Consider the following 19,538-nt stretch of genomic DNA (forward strand, 5'->3'; position numbering starts at 1 on the left):
GAATGGGTATCAGCGATGGAAGATGAAATGAATGAAATGAAGTGAGAAGGGAAGTTTAGAGAAAAAAGAATAAAAAGAAATGAGCAAAGCCTCCAAGAAATATGGGACTATGTGAAAAGACCAAATCTACGTCTGATTGGTGTACCTGAAAGTGATGGGGAGAATGGAACCAAGTTGGAAAACACTCTGCAGGATATTATCCAGGAGAACTTCCCCAATCTAGCAAGGCAGGCCAATGTTCAGATTCAGGAAATACAGAGAACGCCACAAAGATACTCCTCGAGAAGAGCAACTCCAAGACACATAATTGTCAGATTCACCAAAGTTGAAATGAAGGAAAAAATGTTAAGGGCAGCCAGAGAGAAAGGTCGGGTTACCCTCAAAGGAAAGCCCATCAGACTAACAGCAGATCTCTCGGCAGAAACCCTACAAGCCAGAAGAGAGTGGGGGCCAATATTCAACATTCTTAAAGACAAGAATTTTCAACCCAGAATTTCATATCCAGCCAAACTAAGCTTCATAAGCGAAGGAGACATAAAATACTTTACAGACAAGCAAATGCTGAGAGACTTTGTCACCACCAGGCCTGCCCTAAAAGAGCTCCTGAAGGAAGCGCTAAACATGGAAAGGAACAACCGGTACCAGCCGCTGCAAAATCATGCCAAAATGTAAAGACCATCAAGACTAGGAAGAAACTGCATCAACTAATGAGCAAAATAACCAGCTAACATCATCATGACAGGATCAAATTCACACATAACAACATTAACTTTAAATGTAAATGGACTAAATGCTCCAATTAAAAGACACAGACTGGCAAATTGGATAAAGAGTCAAGAGCCATCAGTGTGCTGTATTCAGGAAACCCATCTCACATGCAGAGACACACATAGGCTCAAAATAAAAGGATGGAGGAAGATCTACCAAGCAAATGGAAAACAAAAAAAGGCAGGGGTTGCAATCCTAGTCTCTGATAAAACAGACTTTAAACCAACAAAGATCAAAAGAGACAAAGAAGGCCATTACATAATGGTAAAGGGATCAATTCAACAAGAAGAGCTAACTATCCTAAATATATATGCACCCAATACAGGAGCACCCAGATTCATAAAGCAAGTCCTGAGTGACCTACAAAGAGACTTAGACTCCCACACATTAATAATGGGAGACTTTAACACTCCACTGTCAACATTAGACAGATCAACGAGACAGAAAGTCAACAAGGATACCCAGGAATTGAACTCAGCTCTGCACCAAGCGGACCTAATAGACATCTACAGAACTCTCCACCCCAAATCAACAGAATATACATTTTTTTCAGCACCATACCACACCTATTCCAAAATTGACCACATACTTGGAAATAAAGCTCTCCTCAGCAAATGTAAAAGAACAGAAATTATAACAAACTATCTCTCAGACCACAGTGCAATCAAACTAGAACTCAGGATTAAGAATCTCACTCAAAACCGCTCAACTACATGGAAACTGAACAACCTGCTCCTGAATGTCTACTGGGTACATAATGAAATGAAGGCAGAAATAAAGATGTTCTTTGAAACCAACAAGAACAAAGACACAACATACCAGAATCTCTGGGATGCATTCAAAGCAGTGTGTAGAGGGAAATTTATAGCACTAAATGCCCACAAGAGAAAGCAGGAAAGATCCAAAATTGACACCCTAACATCACAATTAAAAGAACTAGAAAAGCAAGAGCAAACACATTCAAAAGCTAGCAGAAGGCAAGAAATAACTAAAATCAGAGCAGAACTGAAGGAAATAGAGACACAAAAAACCCTCGAAAAAATTAATGAATCCAGGAGCTGGTTTTTTGAAAGGATCAACAAAATTGATAGACCGCTAGCAAGACTAATAAAGAAAAAAAGAGAGAAGAATCAAATAGACACAATAAAAAATGATAAAGGGGATATCACCACCGATCCCACAGAAATACAAACTACCATCAGAGAATACTACAAACACCTCTATGCAAATAAACTTGAAAATCTAGAAGAAATGGATAAATTCCTCAACACATACACTCTCCCAAGACTAAACCAGGAAGAAGTTGAATCTCTGAATAGACCAATAACAGGATCTGAAATTGTGGCAATAATCAATAGCTTACCAACCAAAAAGAGTCCAGGACCAGATGGATTCACAGCTGAATTCTACCAGAGGTACAAGGAGGAACTGGTACCATTCCTTCTTAAACTATTCCAATCAATAGAAAAAGAGGGAATCCTCCCTAACTCATTTTATGAGGCCAGCATCATTCTGATACCAAAGCCAGGCGGAGACACAACAAAAAAAGAGAATTTTATACCAATATCCTTGATGAACATTGATGCAAAAATCCTCAATAAAATACTGGCAAAATGAATCCAGCAGCACATCAAAAAGCTTATCCACCATGATCAAGTAGGCTTCATCCCTGGGATGCAAGGCTGGTTCAATATACACAAATCAATAAATGTAATCCAGCATATAAACAGAGCCAAAGACAAAAACCACATGATTATCTCAATAGATGCAGAAAAAGCCTTTGACAAAATTCAACAACCCTTCATGCTAAAAACTCTCAATAAATTAGGTATTGATGGGACATATTTCAAAATAATAAGAGCTATCTATGACAAACCCACAGCCAATATCATACTGAATGGGCAAAAACTGGAAGCATTCCGTTTGAAAACTGGCACAAGACAGGGATGCCCTCTCTCACCACTCCTATTCAACATAGTGTTGGAAGTTCTGGCCAGGGCAATTAGGCAGGAGAAGGAAATAAACGGTATTCAATTAGGAAAAGAGGAAGTCAAATTGTTCCTGTTTGCAGATGACATGATTGTATATCTAGAAAACCCCATTGTCTCAGCCCAAAATCTCCTTAAGCTGATAAGCAACTTCAGCAAAGTCTCAGGATACAAAATCAATGTACAAAAATCACAAGCATTCTTATACACCAACAACAGACAAACAGAGAGCCAAATCATGAGTGAACTCCCATTCACAATTGCTTCAAAGAGAATAAAATACCTAGGAATCCAACTTACAAGGGATGTGAAGGACCTCTTCAAGGAGAACTACAAACCACTGCTCAAGGAAATAAAAGAGGATACAAACAAATGGAAGAACATTCCATGCTCATGGGTAGGAAGAATCAATATTGTGAAAATGGCCATACTGCCCAAGGTAATTTACAGATTCAATGCCATCCCCATCAAGCTACCAATGCCTTTCTTCACAGAATCGGAAAAAACTACTTTAAAGTTCATATGGAACCAAAAAAGAGCCCGCATCGCCAAGTCAATCCTAAGCCAAAAGAACAAAGCTGGAGGCATCACACTACCTGACTTCAAACTATACTACAAGGCTACAGTAACCAAAACAGCATGGTACTGGTACCAAAACAGAGATATAGATCAATGGAACAGAACAGAGCCCTCAGAAATAACGCCGCATATCTACAACTATCTGATCTTTCACAAACCTGAGAAAAACAAGCAATGGGGAAAGGATTCCCTATTTAAGAAATGATGCTGGGAAAACTGGCTAGCCATATGTAGAAAGCTGAAACTGGATCCCTTCCTTACACCTTATACAAAAATCAATTCAAGATGGATTAAAGACTTAAACGTTAGACCTAAAACCATAAAAACCCTAGAAGAAAACCTAGGCATTACCATTCAGGACATAGGCATGGGCAAGGAATTCATGTCTAAAACACCAAAAGCAATGGCAACAAAAGACAAAATTGACAAATGGGATCTAATTAAACTAAAGAGCTTCTGCACAGCAAAAGAAACTACCATCAGAGTGAACAGGCAACCTACAAAATGGGAGAAAAGTTTCGCAACCTACTCATCTGACAAAGGACTAATATCCAGAATGTACAATGAACTCAAACAAATTTACAAGAAAAAAACAAACAACCCCATCAAAAAGTGGGCAAAGGGCATGAACAGGCACTTCTCAAAAGAAGACATTTATGCAGCCAAAAAACACATGAAAAAATGCTCATCATCACTGGCCATCAGAGAAATGCAAATCAAAACCAGAATGAGATAACATCTCACACCAGGTAGAATGGCAATCATTAAAAAGTCAGGAAACAACAGGTGCTGGAGAGGATGTGGAGAAATAGGAACACTTTTACACTGTTGGTGGGACTGTAAACTAGTTCAACCATTGTGGAAGTCAGTGTGGCGATTCCTCAGGGATCTAGAACTAGAAATACCATTTGACCCAGCCATCCCATTACTGGGTATATATATACCCAAAGGACTAGAAATCATGCTGCTATAAAGACACATGCACACGTATGTTTATTGCAGCATTATTCACAATAGCAAAGACTTGGAACCAACCCAAATGTCCAACAATGATAGACTGGATTAAGAAAATGTGGCACATATACACCATGGAATACTATGCAGCCACAAAAAATGATGAGTTCATGTCCTTTGTAGGGACATGGATGAAATTGGAAAACATCATTCTTAGTAATCTATCGCAAGAACAAAAAACCAAACACCGCATATTCTCACTCATAGGTGGGAATTGAACAATGAGATCACATGGACACAGGAAAGGGAATATCACACTCTGGGGACTGTTGTCGGGTGGGGGGAGGGGGGAGGGATAGCATTGGGAGATATACCTAATGCTAGATGACGAGTTAGTGGGTGCAGTGCACCAGCATGGCACATGTATACATATGTAACTAACCTGCACAATGTGCACATGTACCCTAAAACTTAAAGTATAATAAACAAAAAAAGGACCTAATCCAGCAATCCCACTACTGGGTACCTACCCCAAAAAAGAGAAGTCATTATATGAAAAATACACTTGCACACACATGATTATAGCAGCGCAATTTGCAATTGCAAAAATATGGAACCAGCCTAAATGTTCATCAGCCAATGAGTGGATAAAGAAAATGTGATATATATATATATGCGCCATGGAATACCACTCAGCCATATAAAAGAATGAAATAATAGCATTCACAGCAACCTACGTGGAGTTAGAGACCATTATTCTAAGTGAAGTAACTCAGGAATGAAAAACTAAGTATCATAGCTAAGCTATGAGAACACAAAGGCATAAGAATGATATAATGGACCTTGGGGACTCAGGGGGTGAGAAATAAAAGACTACACATTGGGTACAGTGTACACTGCTCATGTGACGGATGCACCAAAATCTCAGAAATCACCACTAAAGAACTTGTCTGCTGCATCATCACCACCAGCACTCTGCCACAACCACCGCCACCTCCTGCCCTGCAGCGCCTGCCACCCCCTATGTCACTGCTGCCTCAGGACCAGCTGTATGATTAGGCCATAATCTTCAGGGAATAAATACATTCCTCAGTTCTGTGGTGTTCTTGGTCACACATTGAGTTTCTGAAGGGCAGTGAAGATTACTGCCAGGCACAGCACAACCTCTATTCAGACAAGTGAACTGTAGAAATTGATTACTACTCCACCAAGAAGCCCCTATAAGAGTGGTTATCCTGGACACAAAAGTGCTGAATTGAAATCCACAGAGCATTTTACAAGAGTTCTGACCTGGGTGGGGTAAACCTGAGTGCACTTCTTGTCTGTTTGTTGCCTCAGTATTACTGGATTGCAGAATTGCTGCTTCTTGTTAGGAGGTTCATTTCATTTATCATTACTTACAACTTCACACTCAAAGCACTGAGAATTTCAAGTGGAGTATATTGAAGTAGACTTCAGTTTCTTTGAATCATTTCTGTATTCAATTTTTAAATTATTTCATAACCCTATTGAGTATTTTTTAACTAAATTAATACACCTCGAATGAACCACCCAGCTCCTGTGAAAGTCACATACAAGAACATGAGATTTCCTATTACACACAATCCAACCAATGTGACCTTAAATAAATGTATAGAGGAGCTTAAGAAGTATGGAGCTACCACAACAGTAAGAGTATGTGAAGCAACTTATGACACTACTCTTGTGGAGAAAGAAGGTATTCATGTTCTCAGTAGGCCTTTTGGTGATGGTGCACCACCATCCAACCAGATTGTTGCTGATTGGTTACATTTTGTAAAAATTAAGTTTCATGAAGAACCTGGTTGTTATATTGCTGTTCATTGCATTGTAGGCCTTGGGAGAGCTCCAGTACTTGTTGCCCTAGCATTAATTGAAGGTGGAATGAAACATGAAGATGCAGTACAATTCACAGGACAAAAGCGGCGTGGAGCTTTTAAAAGCAAGCAGCTTTTGTATTTGGAGAAGTATCATCCTAAAATGTGGCTGCGCTTCAAAGATTCCAACGGTCATATAAACAACTGTTGCATTCAATAAAACTGGGGTGCCTAATGCTATTGGAAGTGGAACTTGAGATAGGACCTAATTTGTTATACACATTAGCCAACATGTTGGCTTAGCGAGTAAGTCTAATGAAGCTTCCATAGGAGTATTGACAGGCAGTTTTACCAGGCCGCAAGCTAGACAGATTTGGCAACCTCTGTGTTTGGGTTACAGTCAACCTATTTAGACATTTGGCAAAAGATTCTTGTTGTCAGTATATAAAATGTGCTTGTCATTCGTACCAACTGACCTTTCCCAAAATCAGGCAGTAGTGAGTTAGGACTTGTTTAAATCTATTCCCATGCCAGAATCTTATCGATACATAAGAAATTTAGGAAGATTAGGTGCCAAAACACCCAGCACCATACTTGTATGTTTTTAGCACCATACAGAACTAAAATCTCAGGAACTATGAACACTCTAGACCTTATGTGGTTTATTCCTTCAGTCATTTCAAACATTGAAAGTAGGGCTTACGTGGTGATTTGTCTGCTCACTTTATGTTTACGTCTCCCACATTCATACTAGTATACATCAGGTTTGCTTAGCCATTGATATTTTTTTAACCAAGCCTTACAGTGATTATTTCATGTGTTTCTATAAATCTCACTTTGTGCTTTTATTAAAAACCTCCAGGCCAGGCGCGGTGGCTCACGCCTGTAATCCCAGCATTTTGGGAGGCCGAAGCGGGTGGATCACGAGGTCAGGATATTGAGACTACCCTGGCTAATACAGTGAAACCCCGTCCCTACTAAAAATACAAAAAAAAAAAAAAAAAAAATTAGCCGGGCATGGTGGCAGGCACCTGTAGTCCCAGCTACTCAGGAGGCTGAGGCAGGAGAATGGCATGAACCCGGGAGGCGGAGCTTGCAGCGAGCCGAGATGGCGCCACTGCACTCCAGTCTGGGCTACAGAGCAAGACTCCGTCTCAAAAAAAAAAAAACAAAAAACCTCCATTGTGAAAATTACATTGTACAAAAGCACATGTCTTTAATGTCTTCAGCCAAAAAAGTCTTACAGTTAATTTAATATTTGCACTCTGAGGTGCAGCTTAACAGGGAGGGCCTGAGAAAAAAATGGGAGGGAGCTATTAATTATTTTTAGCAAAATGTTGCCTTTGTCTTGTACAGAACATATAGAATATGCTCTTTGATTTAGTAAAATATTTTTAAAGGTAGAAATGCTTTGTTATTATAATCACAAACTTCCTGAAATTCTTGTAATTTTTTTCTATACTTGTCAGAAGTTGTTTACCAACTTATTTTTGTTTGAAAGTGTGATTTTTTTTTCCTTCTCTTCCCAATCTCACAAAAAAAGAAGTGGGTTTCTGCTCATGAACTGAGCAGACATCTAATATTTTATATGCCTTTTGAGCTGTGTAACTTAATATTTGGATACTTGATAATTTGTTTTACTATGTAATTGATAAAATGGTGATGTGTATTAATGTTCAACCATATATTTATACTGCCTGGGGATGTGTGGTTATAGTACTGTGGGAGAAATAATTTGTCAGTGTTTACCAGCTTGTAAAAATGTAGTGTGAGAGCTTAAACATCTAAATAAATAATGAAATGCAAAAAAAAAGAGAACTTGTCCATGTAACCAAAAACCACCTGTCCCCAAAAAGCTGTTGAAATAAAATGAAATAATGGACCAAATCATTAAAACCCATACTTGAAACCCTGCTTAGTCACAATATGAAGGTTCTAGATATCTGAGAAGGCCCTTGCATGAAAACTGACAGGGAGGAAATTAAGAAGGAAACATGATCTCAAATGGTTTGCTTAGTTCCTGGCCAACTTTTCAGGTTTTCATATGTAATAACTGCGAACATTTAATAGGCTTCGAGCAAGGATGACTTAACACCAGATCCTGCTACAAGACAGTACGTGGCCCGATTAAGTTAGCTTCAATATCTCTAGGAAAATGACGAAGTTAGACCCTCCATGTGGCAATAAATGGGTCAATCTGATCTCCATTTGACACTTAGTAAAGGCTGGTAAATTAAGAAACAAGTTCAAATTAAAGAAAAGAAAGACAAAGTGCCTCCTCTCATTCCCCTCTTTCCCTTCACTATCCAACTGCTTTATCTCTCTTGCCCTCCCAGCCCCGCTTCTGGGTTGGGTTAGTAGCTTACTCATTCTTCAAAGCAGAATACTGCCTGCTCTAGAAAAAGGATATGGCTTTCTCAGCCCACTCATCATTGGAGTTTTTCCTTATTTCCCAACCTCTCCTGTGGCAATTGCAATGAAGTATGGGCATATGGCTCTTTGTTCTTTTTAAGTTGGGACTTGCAGGCTGCTTTCCATGCCAACTGCAAAAAGAGATGCTGTTTGGTCACCAAGCCTGCAGCCTCTCTAGGGGCCCCACCGTGGACAACACTGAATTAGCCCATTCAAATTTCCTGGAAGTCACATTACCCATTGGACAGGCAGTGCTCGGCTTTATTCTTATTCTGAACTTTTCTTCATACCCTCTTCACACCTGATCATGTTCCTTATTTTTCCCCTTCCCCAGCATCATCTACTCTATTAATGATTATTTTATGTAAAACTAGATGAAAAAAATGATGATAAACCTATGGCCACAAAGGCAAGGGAGTCTACTAGGAAAGAAATCTATGATTTCAAACTTCTCCTTCTGAGCCTCAAAAGATAGCTTTGAGGCTATGGAGAGAAGTGGAAGCATGGAATGAAATGCAGAAACTGAGGCATAGACTTTGACATAGTGTCCTCTGCTTCTTGCCTAATACCTTGGGTAGCTGAGTACAGTGCAGTGGGGAAACAAACAAGAGTCAATTGATTTCTCTTTGGATTATCTAATCCAATAATCAACTGGCTCTGTAATTTGAGAGACGCCTCCTCATCCATAAATAAAATGAAATGGTTGAACAAGACGGTCCCCAAGGTCCAGCAGTGAAGTTCTGTGACTCTGAATCTGAGTGGGCTAATTATGTCTTTCAGAATTTACCTGGTTGCACCTCCTTAGAGGTTTACAGCAGCTGGTTTCAGAATTGCTTTTTTTCCACAATGACTTGTGAAAGAAGGAAATGGAGTTAGACACATAAGTTTCCTTCACATTTCAGCATTTGAAGATTGACTGGAAAGAAGCTACTGTGAACAATCTCCACTTCCCTCAAGTTTCTACCCTGCCAGCAATCTTCCCCCTCCCAAGAGACAACTGCCTTCTTCATCAAGAAGATCAAGGCTACCAGGAAAAACTTTTTCTAATCTCTGCCTGCATGCCAACAACTCATAAATCTACATCCCCCCTCCACTCCTTCCTTCCAGTCTCAGAGAAAGATGTGTCCTTTCTTCAGTTTGTGTCTGCCACTAGTGCTTGGATTCTGACTGCCTTCCTCCCCGACCTCCAGAAAAGGGCTACTCTCTTGATTCCTCTTCTTTAAAATTGTGCTGGAATAAAATTATTTTAACCCTTCTAGAAAAGGACATTGAGGACATAAAGTGGCCTTTTTCTTGCACTTAGGAGCAGAATCAAAACTGATTCTTTAAGATGATACTGGATTTTTGCATAAAGATATTGTTCAGAACATTGTTCATTACACTACATAGCTTCCTCTATATGTAGTCCCCAGGAGAAATTTCTGTCCAGTATGATTACCTATGGCAGTTGTTCTCTTGAGAAGCTGTTTGTTTTCATCTTGTAAATAGAGTAAACAATGTAACTTAACTACTTCCCTGTTTGTAGTGATTCTGGGAAGCTCAGAACTAAAATGGTGGCCTCGCTCCAGAACTCTAACTCTAATACATGGGCAATCACTTTGTATACTGAATTTGCCACTACCTTAGTCTTTTTTTTTGCTGTTGTTGTTGTTTTTTGGTTTTTGGTTTTTTTTGAGACAGGGTCTCGCTCCGTCACCCAGGCTGGAGTGCAGAGGTAGAATCTCAGCTCACTGCAACCTCTGCCTCCCAGATTCAGGCGATTCTCATGCCTCAGCCACCCAAGTAGCTAGGATTATAGGCATGCACTACCACGCCCAGCTAATTTTTGGATTTTTAGCAGAGATGGGGTTCCGCCATATTGGCCAGGCTGGTCTCAAACTCCTGGTCTCATGTGATCTGCCTACATCAGCCTCCCAAAATGCTTGGATTAAAGGCATGAGCCACCACAACTGGCCAGTCTTTTCTTATGTGTCCTCATTTTCCCTTTTTAAATTCATATTTCTTATATTAAATTCTTGTATTATATGAACATATAAAATCCAATTTAAGTCCTACCTGCAAAAAGGTATGTTGTAACTAGCACCTAAACAGATGAATGGATACTTCTTTCAGAAACCTTTTATTTAGAAATACGTGTCAAAATATATAAGAATTTCTCTAGGCATGGAAATAAAATTCAGATGAGTTAATGAATGAATGGATGAATGAGTAGGATAAATGAAAGAAAGTAAAGCTAAGAAAGGCAGGCATTGGAAAAAGCCTTAGAAAAAGATTCCTTAGATTTGAGTTTTATTATAATATTGGCCACAATAAAGCCTTGAAATAATATAAGCCACTCAAATTAATCTCATAAAGATGCTCTAATAGCTCCCCAAGAATGCTACAGATAGGAGAGGTTACGACTGCATAGGACATCTTCATTACATATCCTTATCAAAACTTGTGGTGGACTAGGCTACTAATAAAAGAAAAAAATGTGATTTTATCAATTTGCTGACCAAGGGTCAATGATCATGCAGAAAGGTACAAATATGACAGAATTAGGGATGATGACTTTTCCCGTTATATTAAAATCTATGGAAAAGGGGTAGAACAAACTATTGAACAGAAGACTTACATATAATTACAAGCATTTAATGAAAGTATTATGTGCCACATGAAATTAGTCTGAATAATCATCATTTTAATATTGGACTGTGAATGCCCCATAATGCTACCTTGTTTTCACTTTTAATGGTTAGGTCATTGAACAAACAGCAGTTATTATTATGGTTATTATCTGAAATCTTCTTATAGATGCCAGATGCCAATTCTCTGTGGCATTATGCCCCCATATAATATACTCTCTCTACTGGTCTCACTACCCATCTTTCAAAAACAACCTCAAATCCCATTCCCTCCCAGATTGAGTCCTTCTAGTCAGAAAGCACTCAACATATAAATGATTCTTAGAATGATTATTTTGATGACAGTGTGCAGGGTTAATTTGGGGTTAACATGGAGGGGGCCCGGAAGTAGAAAGACAAGTTGGTTAGTTATCATAAAAATTCAGACTTAGGGGGCTAAAGATAATTAAAGATAGCACTTGGCTTTATTCTACTCAGTACTGCAATTATATGCATACATGTCTGTCTCTCCCGCCTGAACTGAGGACAAGAGTCATACTCCTAGTGTCTGCTACTGTGTCTAAATCATAGTAGATAATAAATGTTTATTATAAACTGAATGAGTAAATGAATAAATAAATAGAATGAGATGCAAAAAAGGCCATTGTGACTCTTTTTAAAATTCTTTTCTATTGGCTTCTCAGCAAAGCAGAGGAAAGTGAAAACCTATATTAGAAAGAGAACAGGGCCATTTTACTATCTTAATCATCACCACTCTCCCCCAGACCTTGGATGTGCTGCTTCAGGTTGTTGATGTTCCTCATAAAACCTGCTGCCCAGAAATGTGCAGATTCCAGACAAAAACTGACCAGGACTGTGTCTAGGGGGAGCATCTCCTTCAGCAATCTGCACTCTTTCTCCTTTTTAACAGAGCCCAAGATTGTGGGATATTTTTAATGACTACATCACACTTTCATTTCACATGAAGCTTACAGCCACCCAACATCCATGATTATTTTCCCACTGAATGCTGCAAACATAGGTCTCCACCAGCTTGGTTTACACATTTTTTATATCCTAAACTCTAAGTTCATTCCTATAAATCCTACTCCCCCGCCACACACAACTTTGCAGCATTAATTCAGCAGGCAATTCTGAGTACCTGCTCGTACTGAGCACAACTAGGAGACATAGACATTCCTAGGAATGGCTATGGAATAGGAGACATAGACATTCCTAGGAATGGCTATGGAATAGGAGACATAGCCATTCCTGAACAATAAATCTTCCTGAAAGCAGAGTACAGTAGAGAGGACATGCTCATTGTACTCAGCTTTATGTTTTTATACTCAAATAGGAAAGAGGCCTCTGAAGGGAGATAGGGTACAGATTCCCTATGGGGCAGGGTGATTCACGTCTCGTGCTTTCTGCCTCATGATGAATCCTTATTACTATATAAGGTATGATCCTGCCCTTGTAAAATTCCATGCTGAGATAAATACCTTTTTCACATCTCCTCTTCAATCACCTTAATGTCTTCTTGAGATTACCCATCATCTCATCAAATCCACCACTGAATCCAATGCAAACACTTCCACTTATGAAATATCTTTAAGTCACAAGGCGCTTTCAACAAGCATTATCTCATGTGAATTTCACAATATCCCTCTGAGGTAGTCAGGGCAGTTAGCCACTTCTTTACACATCATCCACAGGTACCACTCTACCACAGATGGCCCTCTGCTGCCCAAGCCCTGGAAGCTTCACAGCTCATTGAGAATGGCCTCATGGGCTCTATGTCTCCTGTCTTCTCCAACTACTCCCTGCCTAACTCATTCAGTTCAGGCATGCTAGCTCCTTCCTGTTCCCTCTGCCTGGAATAAACCTAGATTCCACGTGGCTCACTCCCTTGCTTCCTTCAGATATATGCTCAAATATCATCTTTTCAGTAAGACTTTCTATGGATACACTTTGCTTCCATGGCAAGTACTCTCTGTTTCCCTTATTCTGCTGAATTTCTTTCTCTAGCACTTACCACTGTCTGGCCTTTGATCTACACATTTGTTTATTCATTGCCTGTCTTACAGTTCATAGACTGTAAGCTCCATAAGAGAAGAAAAATTTATTTTCACTGCTGTATACCACACTGCACTACAAAGCTGAAAACAGTGTCTGGCCTAGAACAGGTACTCAATTAACATTTGTTGAATATGAATGAATGAATATGAATGAGCAAATAATTAAATTATGTGACTATGCTGGAGCAAAAACCATAATCTAATTCTTCTCATTTCTAGTTTCCTAGTTCTTTTCACTGTGCAAAAATAATTTTCCTAACCATTTACAACCTACTACCCTTTTCTATCTAGATTACTATAGGAACTTACTAACACATCTTCCTGCCTCTAGGCTCCCTAGTCCGTAACACTGATTCTGGATACTGCCTCCAGATTAGTTTTCTGAATAATCACTCAAATATTCAATATTCAATGGCTTAAGGCTTCTGTTTCTAGTACAAAGAATTTAGAATCCCTGATCATCCCTCCACTGAAAACAACTAAAACCAGTGAATAATATACAAAAATAAATTTTAAATACATTGTAAAGTTGGAAAGAGATTAAAGGATATCTTCAGACTCCACATACAAAGTTAAAAGAGAAATCTAGAAAATAAACATTTTCTGAAGCCACTGACTTCTCTGAGGGCTCTCCCTATTCCTAATGCCCAGGAACTTGTTTGACAGTCTCTTGAGAATCTTGAATAAAAAAGGGCTTACAAAGGTAGGGTGTTCGATAAGAGAGCCTCACATAAAGCCAGAATTCCCAAGGACTGCACTGTCGATAAAACAGAGTACCAAAAATATTAAAAATTAAAAAGCCCACTTTATCAAGAGGTACAGCAAGAAAACCTGTATTCCTTGGCCTTGACCCAAAACACAGGGGGAAAATTTTCCCTAAGAATTCTAACTACCAGCCAAATATCACAGATTTGCACCTCAAATTCATAAGATGGTATGGTATAAAAAAATTCATGCCAATAATATATTTTAAAGTGGTTTTATGTTGGTAGTGCCCTAGGCAATTGTCAGAAGTAACACAGCATAGATTTAACTCAGGCTGGAAAGAAATTGAACAGATAAAGTTTTAAGGAACATGGACTCACAATCAAAAATCATAAAGCACCCATGAAGAAACAAAACACGGTGAGGAAGAGCAAGCAGTAATACCAAATATCAGACCAGCTGATGTAAAATATTTTTAAATGCCTAATTTTTTTAATTAAATTTTTTCTTTTGAAATAAACTGTAGATTCGCATTGTAAGAAATATTACAGAGTAATCTTGTACACATTTTACCTGGTTTCCTTCAATGATGATATCTTGAAAAACTATAACACAGTATCACAACCAGGATACTGACATTGATCCAATCCATCAATCTTGTTCAGATATCCCCAGTTTCACTCATACTTGTTTGTGGGTGTTTTTATTACTTATGTAAGTTCATGTATCCATCACTTTAACACGCTTTTAAAAATAAAAAAAGCATATCCAAATTATGAATTAACAAAAATAAATAAAAAATGGCTAGGCAGATGTGACAAAGAACTAAATACAACTTATGGAGAGTAAAAGTACACTAATAAAAATTAACAGTTTATTGGTGAGTTATAAAAGCCGGTTAGCCAAACCTAAAGAAAGAGTTGGCTGGGCAATAAATAAAAAAACAGCTATTCAAATGCAGCACAGGACAGCAGAGATATGGAAAAACTGAAGAGATATTAAGGCAAATGGAGGACGGAGGGACAAGCAGTAATATACATTTAATAGAAAGTCCAATCAACCTAAGTGTCTATCAGTGGATGACTGGATAAAGAACACGTATATATACACGATGGAATAATATTCAGCCACAAAAAGGAATGAAATCTGCCATTTGCGGCAACATGAATGAAACTGAAGGTCATATATTAAGTGAACTAACTCAGACACAGAAAGTCAAATGTTGCATGCTCTCACTCATATGTGAGAGCTAAAAAAGTTGACCTCACAAAGGTAGAGAGTAGAATGATAGATACTAGAGGCTTAGGAAGTGTGGAAGTAGATATGAAGAGGGGTAGGTTAACAGGTACAAACATACAATTAGATAAAAGCTATAAGGGCTACTGTTCAACAGCAGAGTAGAGTGACTATAGTTAACAACAATTCATTATATATTTTAAAGCAGCTGGGAGAGAGGAGCTTGAATTGTTCTCAACACATAGCAATGATAAATACTCAAAGTGATGGATACCTCGAAAACCCTGACTTAATCATTACACGTTCTATACATGTAACAAAATATCACATGCACCCAATCAATATATAAAATGTTATGTATCAATAAAAATAAATATAAAAATAATAAAAATAAAAATAAAACATATATATCTGTTAAAACAGACATGTATATATCCATATATCGTTTATGGCTCCTAATTGCTTATGGTTCAAATCCCTTAGCCCAACATCTAAGACTATTGTCCAGTATAACTTTTCCAGTTTTCTTCCTCACTTTTCTCTAAGAAATTTTCCTCCTTTCAAGCTGTTCTTTTTAGAGTGGCCTTAACATGTTTGCACATCTGTTCTTTGGTTCATGTAATTGATCTCTCCTAACAAACTCTTCTTTCTGCTCTCTACACTGTACATATTTTAAGAAACTCAGCCAGGCATGGTGGCTCATGCCTGTAATCCCAGCACTTTGGGAGGCTAAGGCGGGTAGATCACAAGGTCAGAATTTCAAGACCAGCCTGGTCAATATGGTGAAACCCCATCTCTACTAAAAATACAAAAATTAGCCAGGCATGGTGCCGCACACCTGTAGTCCCAGCCACTCGGGAGGCTGAGGCAGAAGAATCGCTTGAACCCGGGAGCTGGAGGTTGTAGTGAGCTGAGATCACGCCACTGCACTCCAGCCTGGGTGACAGAGCAAGACTCCATCTAAAAAAAGAAACTCATCTCTTCTATAAAGGATTTCCTAATCCCTAAGCCCATAGTAGTTTTCCTTTCCTTCCCCTCATTCTTCAAGAATGTATTCTCTGAAATAATCATTACATAATTAAAATCAACAAATACTTAGTTTTTAATCCACTATCAGCTAAACATTTTGCTGGTGTGTAAGACTTATACTTAACACACAATATAGAATCGCAGTTGGAAAAACAGGCTCTGAAGTCGGAGTTTAACTTATGTCTGCTATTGCATAACGATAGGTATTTGACTATCTAAATTTAAGTATAAAATACATATAATCAAAATATTTACTTTTTGGAGCTATGCTGAGCATTAAATAAAATAATCCATGCAAAATGCTTTGTTTCATTGGTATAATTATATATATGTGTGTGTGTGTATATATATATATATATATAAAATATTATATATAATTTTACTATGAACCAGGTACTTTACTTGGATAGCCTAGCATATTTGGGTTTGAAATCTAAATCACGCAATTCCAAGACTAAAATTAGCATTAAAATTCAGTGGGAGTTACATCACCAAGAATACCAAGGTCTAAGGTCTAAAGAAAAGGACATTACCAGAATTAAACATGTCAGAAGCTTCATCCTCAAGAAGTAAAGATGAAAAACCAGCTCATTCTACTCCAAGTAGGGTTGACATCAGCTGAGAGAGATTTGCAGACCTGGAGCTCTGAGGAGCCCTCCAGCTATCCTGCTCTTTTGGCCACAGTTTCTTAAACCCAAGGTTGGCCAGAAACCTGTGACTTCCAAACTAACATGTAAAGATGAGTTAGGCCAGTTGACACTGACTGTCTTCAGAATTTGAACCAAGGTACTGTGAGAAACTGTGGCAACTGTCAATAGGATATAAATCTGAAGGGAAAAACTCAATGAGATAAATTAGGAGCCAGAGCAAGCTGAAGCAATGTTTTAAACTAAAGCTATAAGGGAGCAGAAACTATGAGTAATCTAGCAGATTGCTAACAGACATGAATGGTGAGAATGAACTAAGATTTAGAGAAATATGTACCCTTTGAGAGAGATGGAGTTCCTGACTGCCACAGTCTCTGCAACTCTCTAGCACCACTTTCAGCCCATATGTAATTTTACAATAAATCCAGTTTCTGCAGTTAACATGAGCAGGTCTGTTCCCTACAATTGCAAAATCCTAACTAAAGTGCCTGATAAGGATCTTGCCTAATCTGTAACATCATGTCCAAGAGATCTTGTATTCCTTTTTTGGAGTCTGATCTTTCTCTCATTCACTGACTCGCTAGGTAAAGGGGTTTCATGTTATTAATACCTCCTGGCTATTGTAGCTATTTTTACTCTCATCAAAATTTACCCCATGTTTCAGATTTTTAGAGCCTCCTGGGGACTCAGGTACTCAAATAACAAGTTAATGAAGAAAATGGCTTAAAGCCATTCCCTCCTTAGCTAACATGTTCACACTTCCATGAGTATTGTCAGTTATTTTACTTACTAGATCTAAATGGGGCAATGCTACCATAGCAATGAGACCAGTAGAAAAGTTTACTATAGTGTAGTTTCTGAATACCCTTCTTTTTCCATCCATAGTAGTATCCTCTGCCTGTAAATTTTTACTCTACTAAAACCCTTGCCCTACATTGTCATTTCCCCATGTCATTGGTTTTCCATCTACATACAGATATATATTTATATGTATACACTAATTCATTTTTAAAATAACAAATGTGTTCCAAGAACTGTGAACAAAGAAACTAAAGTCTTGTGCAAGAGACAGACAAGAATGGGAAGTTACAGTATGGTATGATAAATATGTATTTAAGCAGGGGTTGGCAGTTTTTTTCATAAAGGGCCAGATAGTAAATATTTTAGGCTTTGTGGGCCACGTGGTCTTTGTTTTAACTGCACAACTCTGCCACATGAAAGCAGCCATAGACAATATGTAAACAAGTGAGTGTAACTGTATTCCAAAATAATTTTATTTACAAAAACACGTGATAGGCCAGATTTGATCCACGGTCCATACTTTGCCAACCACTGTACTAGAGTAAGAACATTCCTTTTTTTTAACAATTATTTATTGCATACTTAGTCTGTTCCTTTTGCTGTTGTAGGTGAACGTATAAAAACCCCTTCCCTCGTAGAATTTACTTTCTAGTGGAGAAAATGAATATTAAGCAAAATAAACAAAATAGCATGTTTGAGATAAATTCTAAAAAGAAAAATAAAGCAGGGGAAGAAACCATAAAGAGCCAAGACAATGTGTGCAATTTTACGTGAGGTCTCCAGGGAAGGCCTCACCTAGAAACCGACTTTGAAAAAAGACCAGAAGAAAGTGGGAAAGTTAGCTGTGTAGAAATCTGGAGGAAGAATATTCCAGAAAAGTGAAAAGCCACTTAAAAGATCATGCAGTAGGAGTACATCTGGCAAGTCAGAAGGCCAGTGTGGCTGGAGTGCAATAAGGAGCATGGTAAGAGGTGAGGCCACAGAAATGACTGCTGCTATATGACCCTATAGATCAGAGTCATGCTGTTGGCTTTGATTCTGAATAAGCTGGTAAGCTGCTGGAGAATTAGGGGGAGAGGAATGACTTGATCTGAGTTATACCCTAATAGGATTACTCTGATTGCTATGTTAAAAATAGACTCGGGGCAACAGTGCAAGGGCAAAAGTGGGAGACCAGTTAAAAGACTATTGCAATAATCCAGATGACTGAAGATGGGGACCTGGATTAGGGTGGTTGCTATAGGGGGATGAGAAGTGATACAAATGAGATAGCTAATTTGTATTTGAGGGCAACAGAACGCTTCCAAGAAGGAGGAATGTGCATCCTAGTTGAGACTTGAAGGATAAGTAGTAGTTATTTAAGTGTTTGTCTCTGGAAATCAGATCCACAACCACTGGACAGCGCTCTGGGTAAGAAGTGAGAGAAACCTTGGAGTTGAAATTAATAATAGATCAGGAGCTTCCTCCAGAGGCTGGTGCTCTGATGGAACCTCAGAAAAACCCCTGACGGCCACCCTAACTACAGGTCCCGCCCACTACCCACTCTACAACTCTGACATCAAGGGAAAGAGGGCCTGGTTAGGAGAAGACCTACCAACAAGATTTCATTTATATCCAGTCACTGAAGTAATTACAAACAAGAGTCCAAGACAAAGAAAAATGTGTAAGTGTGCAGCTGTCTTTCAAACTCTTAGGCTTAAATTCTAGGAAGGAACCTGTAAGTGAAATCATCTGAGACAGATTGGCATCTGGCCAAGGCACCAGGGCTAGCACCCCAACTCCTAGGAAAAAGCCAAAGTATTTTGAATAACTGAGTGTAGTTGGAGACTGGGGTCTCTCTGGAAAAATTTCTAAAAGGAAATATTTTTAACCCAGACAGACTACATGGCTCACTCACAAG

The 19,538-nt window shown here is 38.5% G+C and overlaps 2 protein-coding genes across 4 annotated transcripts in view; one reads left to right on the forward strand and one right to left on the reverse strand.

The window, feature by feature from the left end:
- PAPPA2 (pappalysin 2) overlaps window positions 1-19,538 on the reverse strand; it is a 298,990-nt gene that overhangs the window by 232,120 nt on the left and 47,332 nt on the right. The gene's annotated exons all lie outside the window — the stretch shown is intronic.
- LOC101126219 (protein tyrosine phosphatase type IVA 1-like) lies at window positions 5,832-6,344 on the forward strand. 3 transcript variants are annotated; one of them, XM_055377912.2, is made up of 2 exons: window positions 5,832-6,158; window positions 6,231-6,344. In XM_055377912.2, the coding sequence occupies exons 1-2, from the start codon at window positions 5,832-5,834 to the stop codon at window positions 6,342-6,344; spliced, it is 441 nt and encodes a 146-aa protein (XP_055233887.1). The 3 variants fall into 3 exon arrangements, with proteins under 3 accessions (XP_055233887.1, XP_055233894.1, XP_055233877.1); XM_055377919.2 differs by having other exon boundaries at window positions 5,832-5,929; window positions 6,023-6,344; XM_055377902.2 differs by having other exon boundaries at window positions 5,832-6,344.

The sequence above is a fragment of the Gorilla gorilla genome, chromosome 1, assembly GCF_029281585.2.
Source record: "Gorilla gorilla gorilla isolate KB3781 chromosome 1, NHGRI_mGorGor1-v2.1_pri, whole genome shotgun sequence".
In the NCBI taxonomy this organism is placed as follows: Eukaryota; Metazoa; Chordata; class Mammalia; order Primates; family Hominidae; genus Gorilla; species Gorilla gorilla.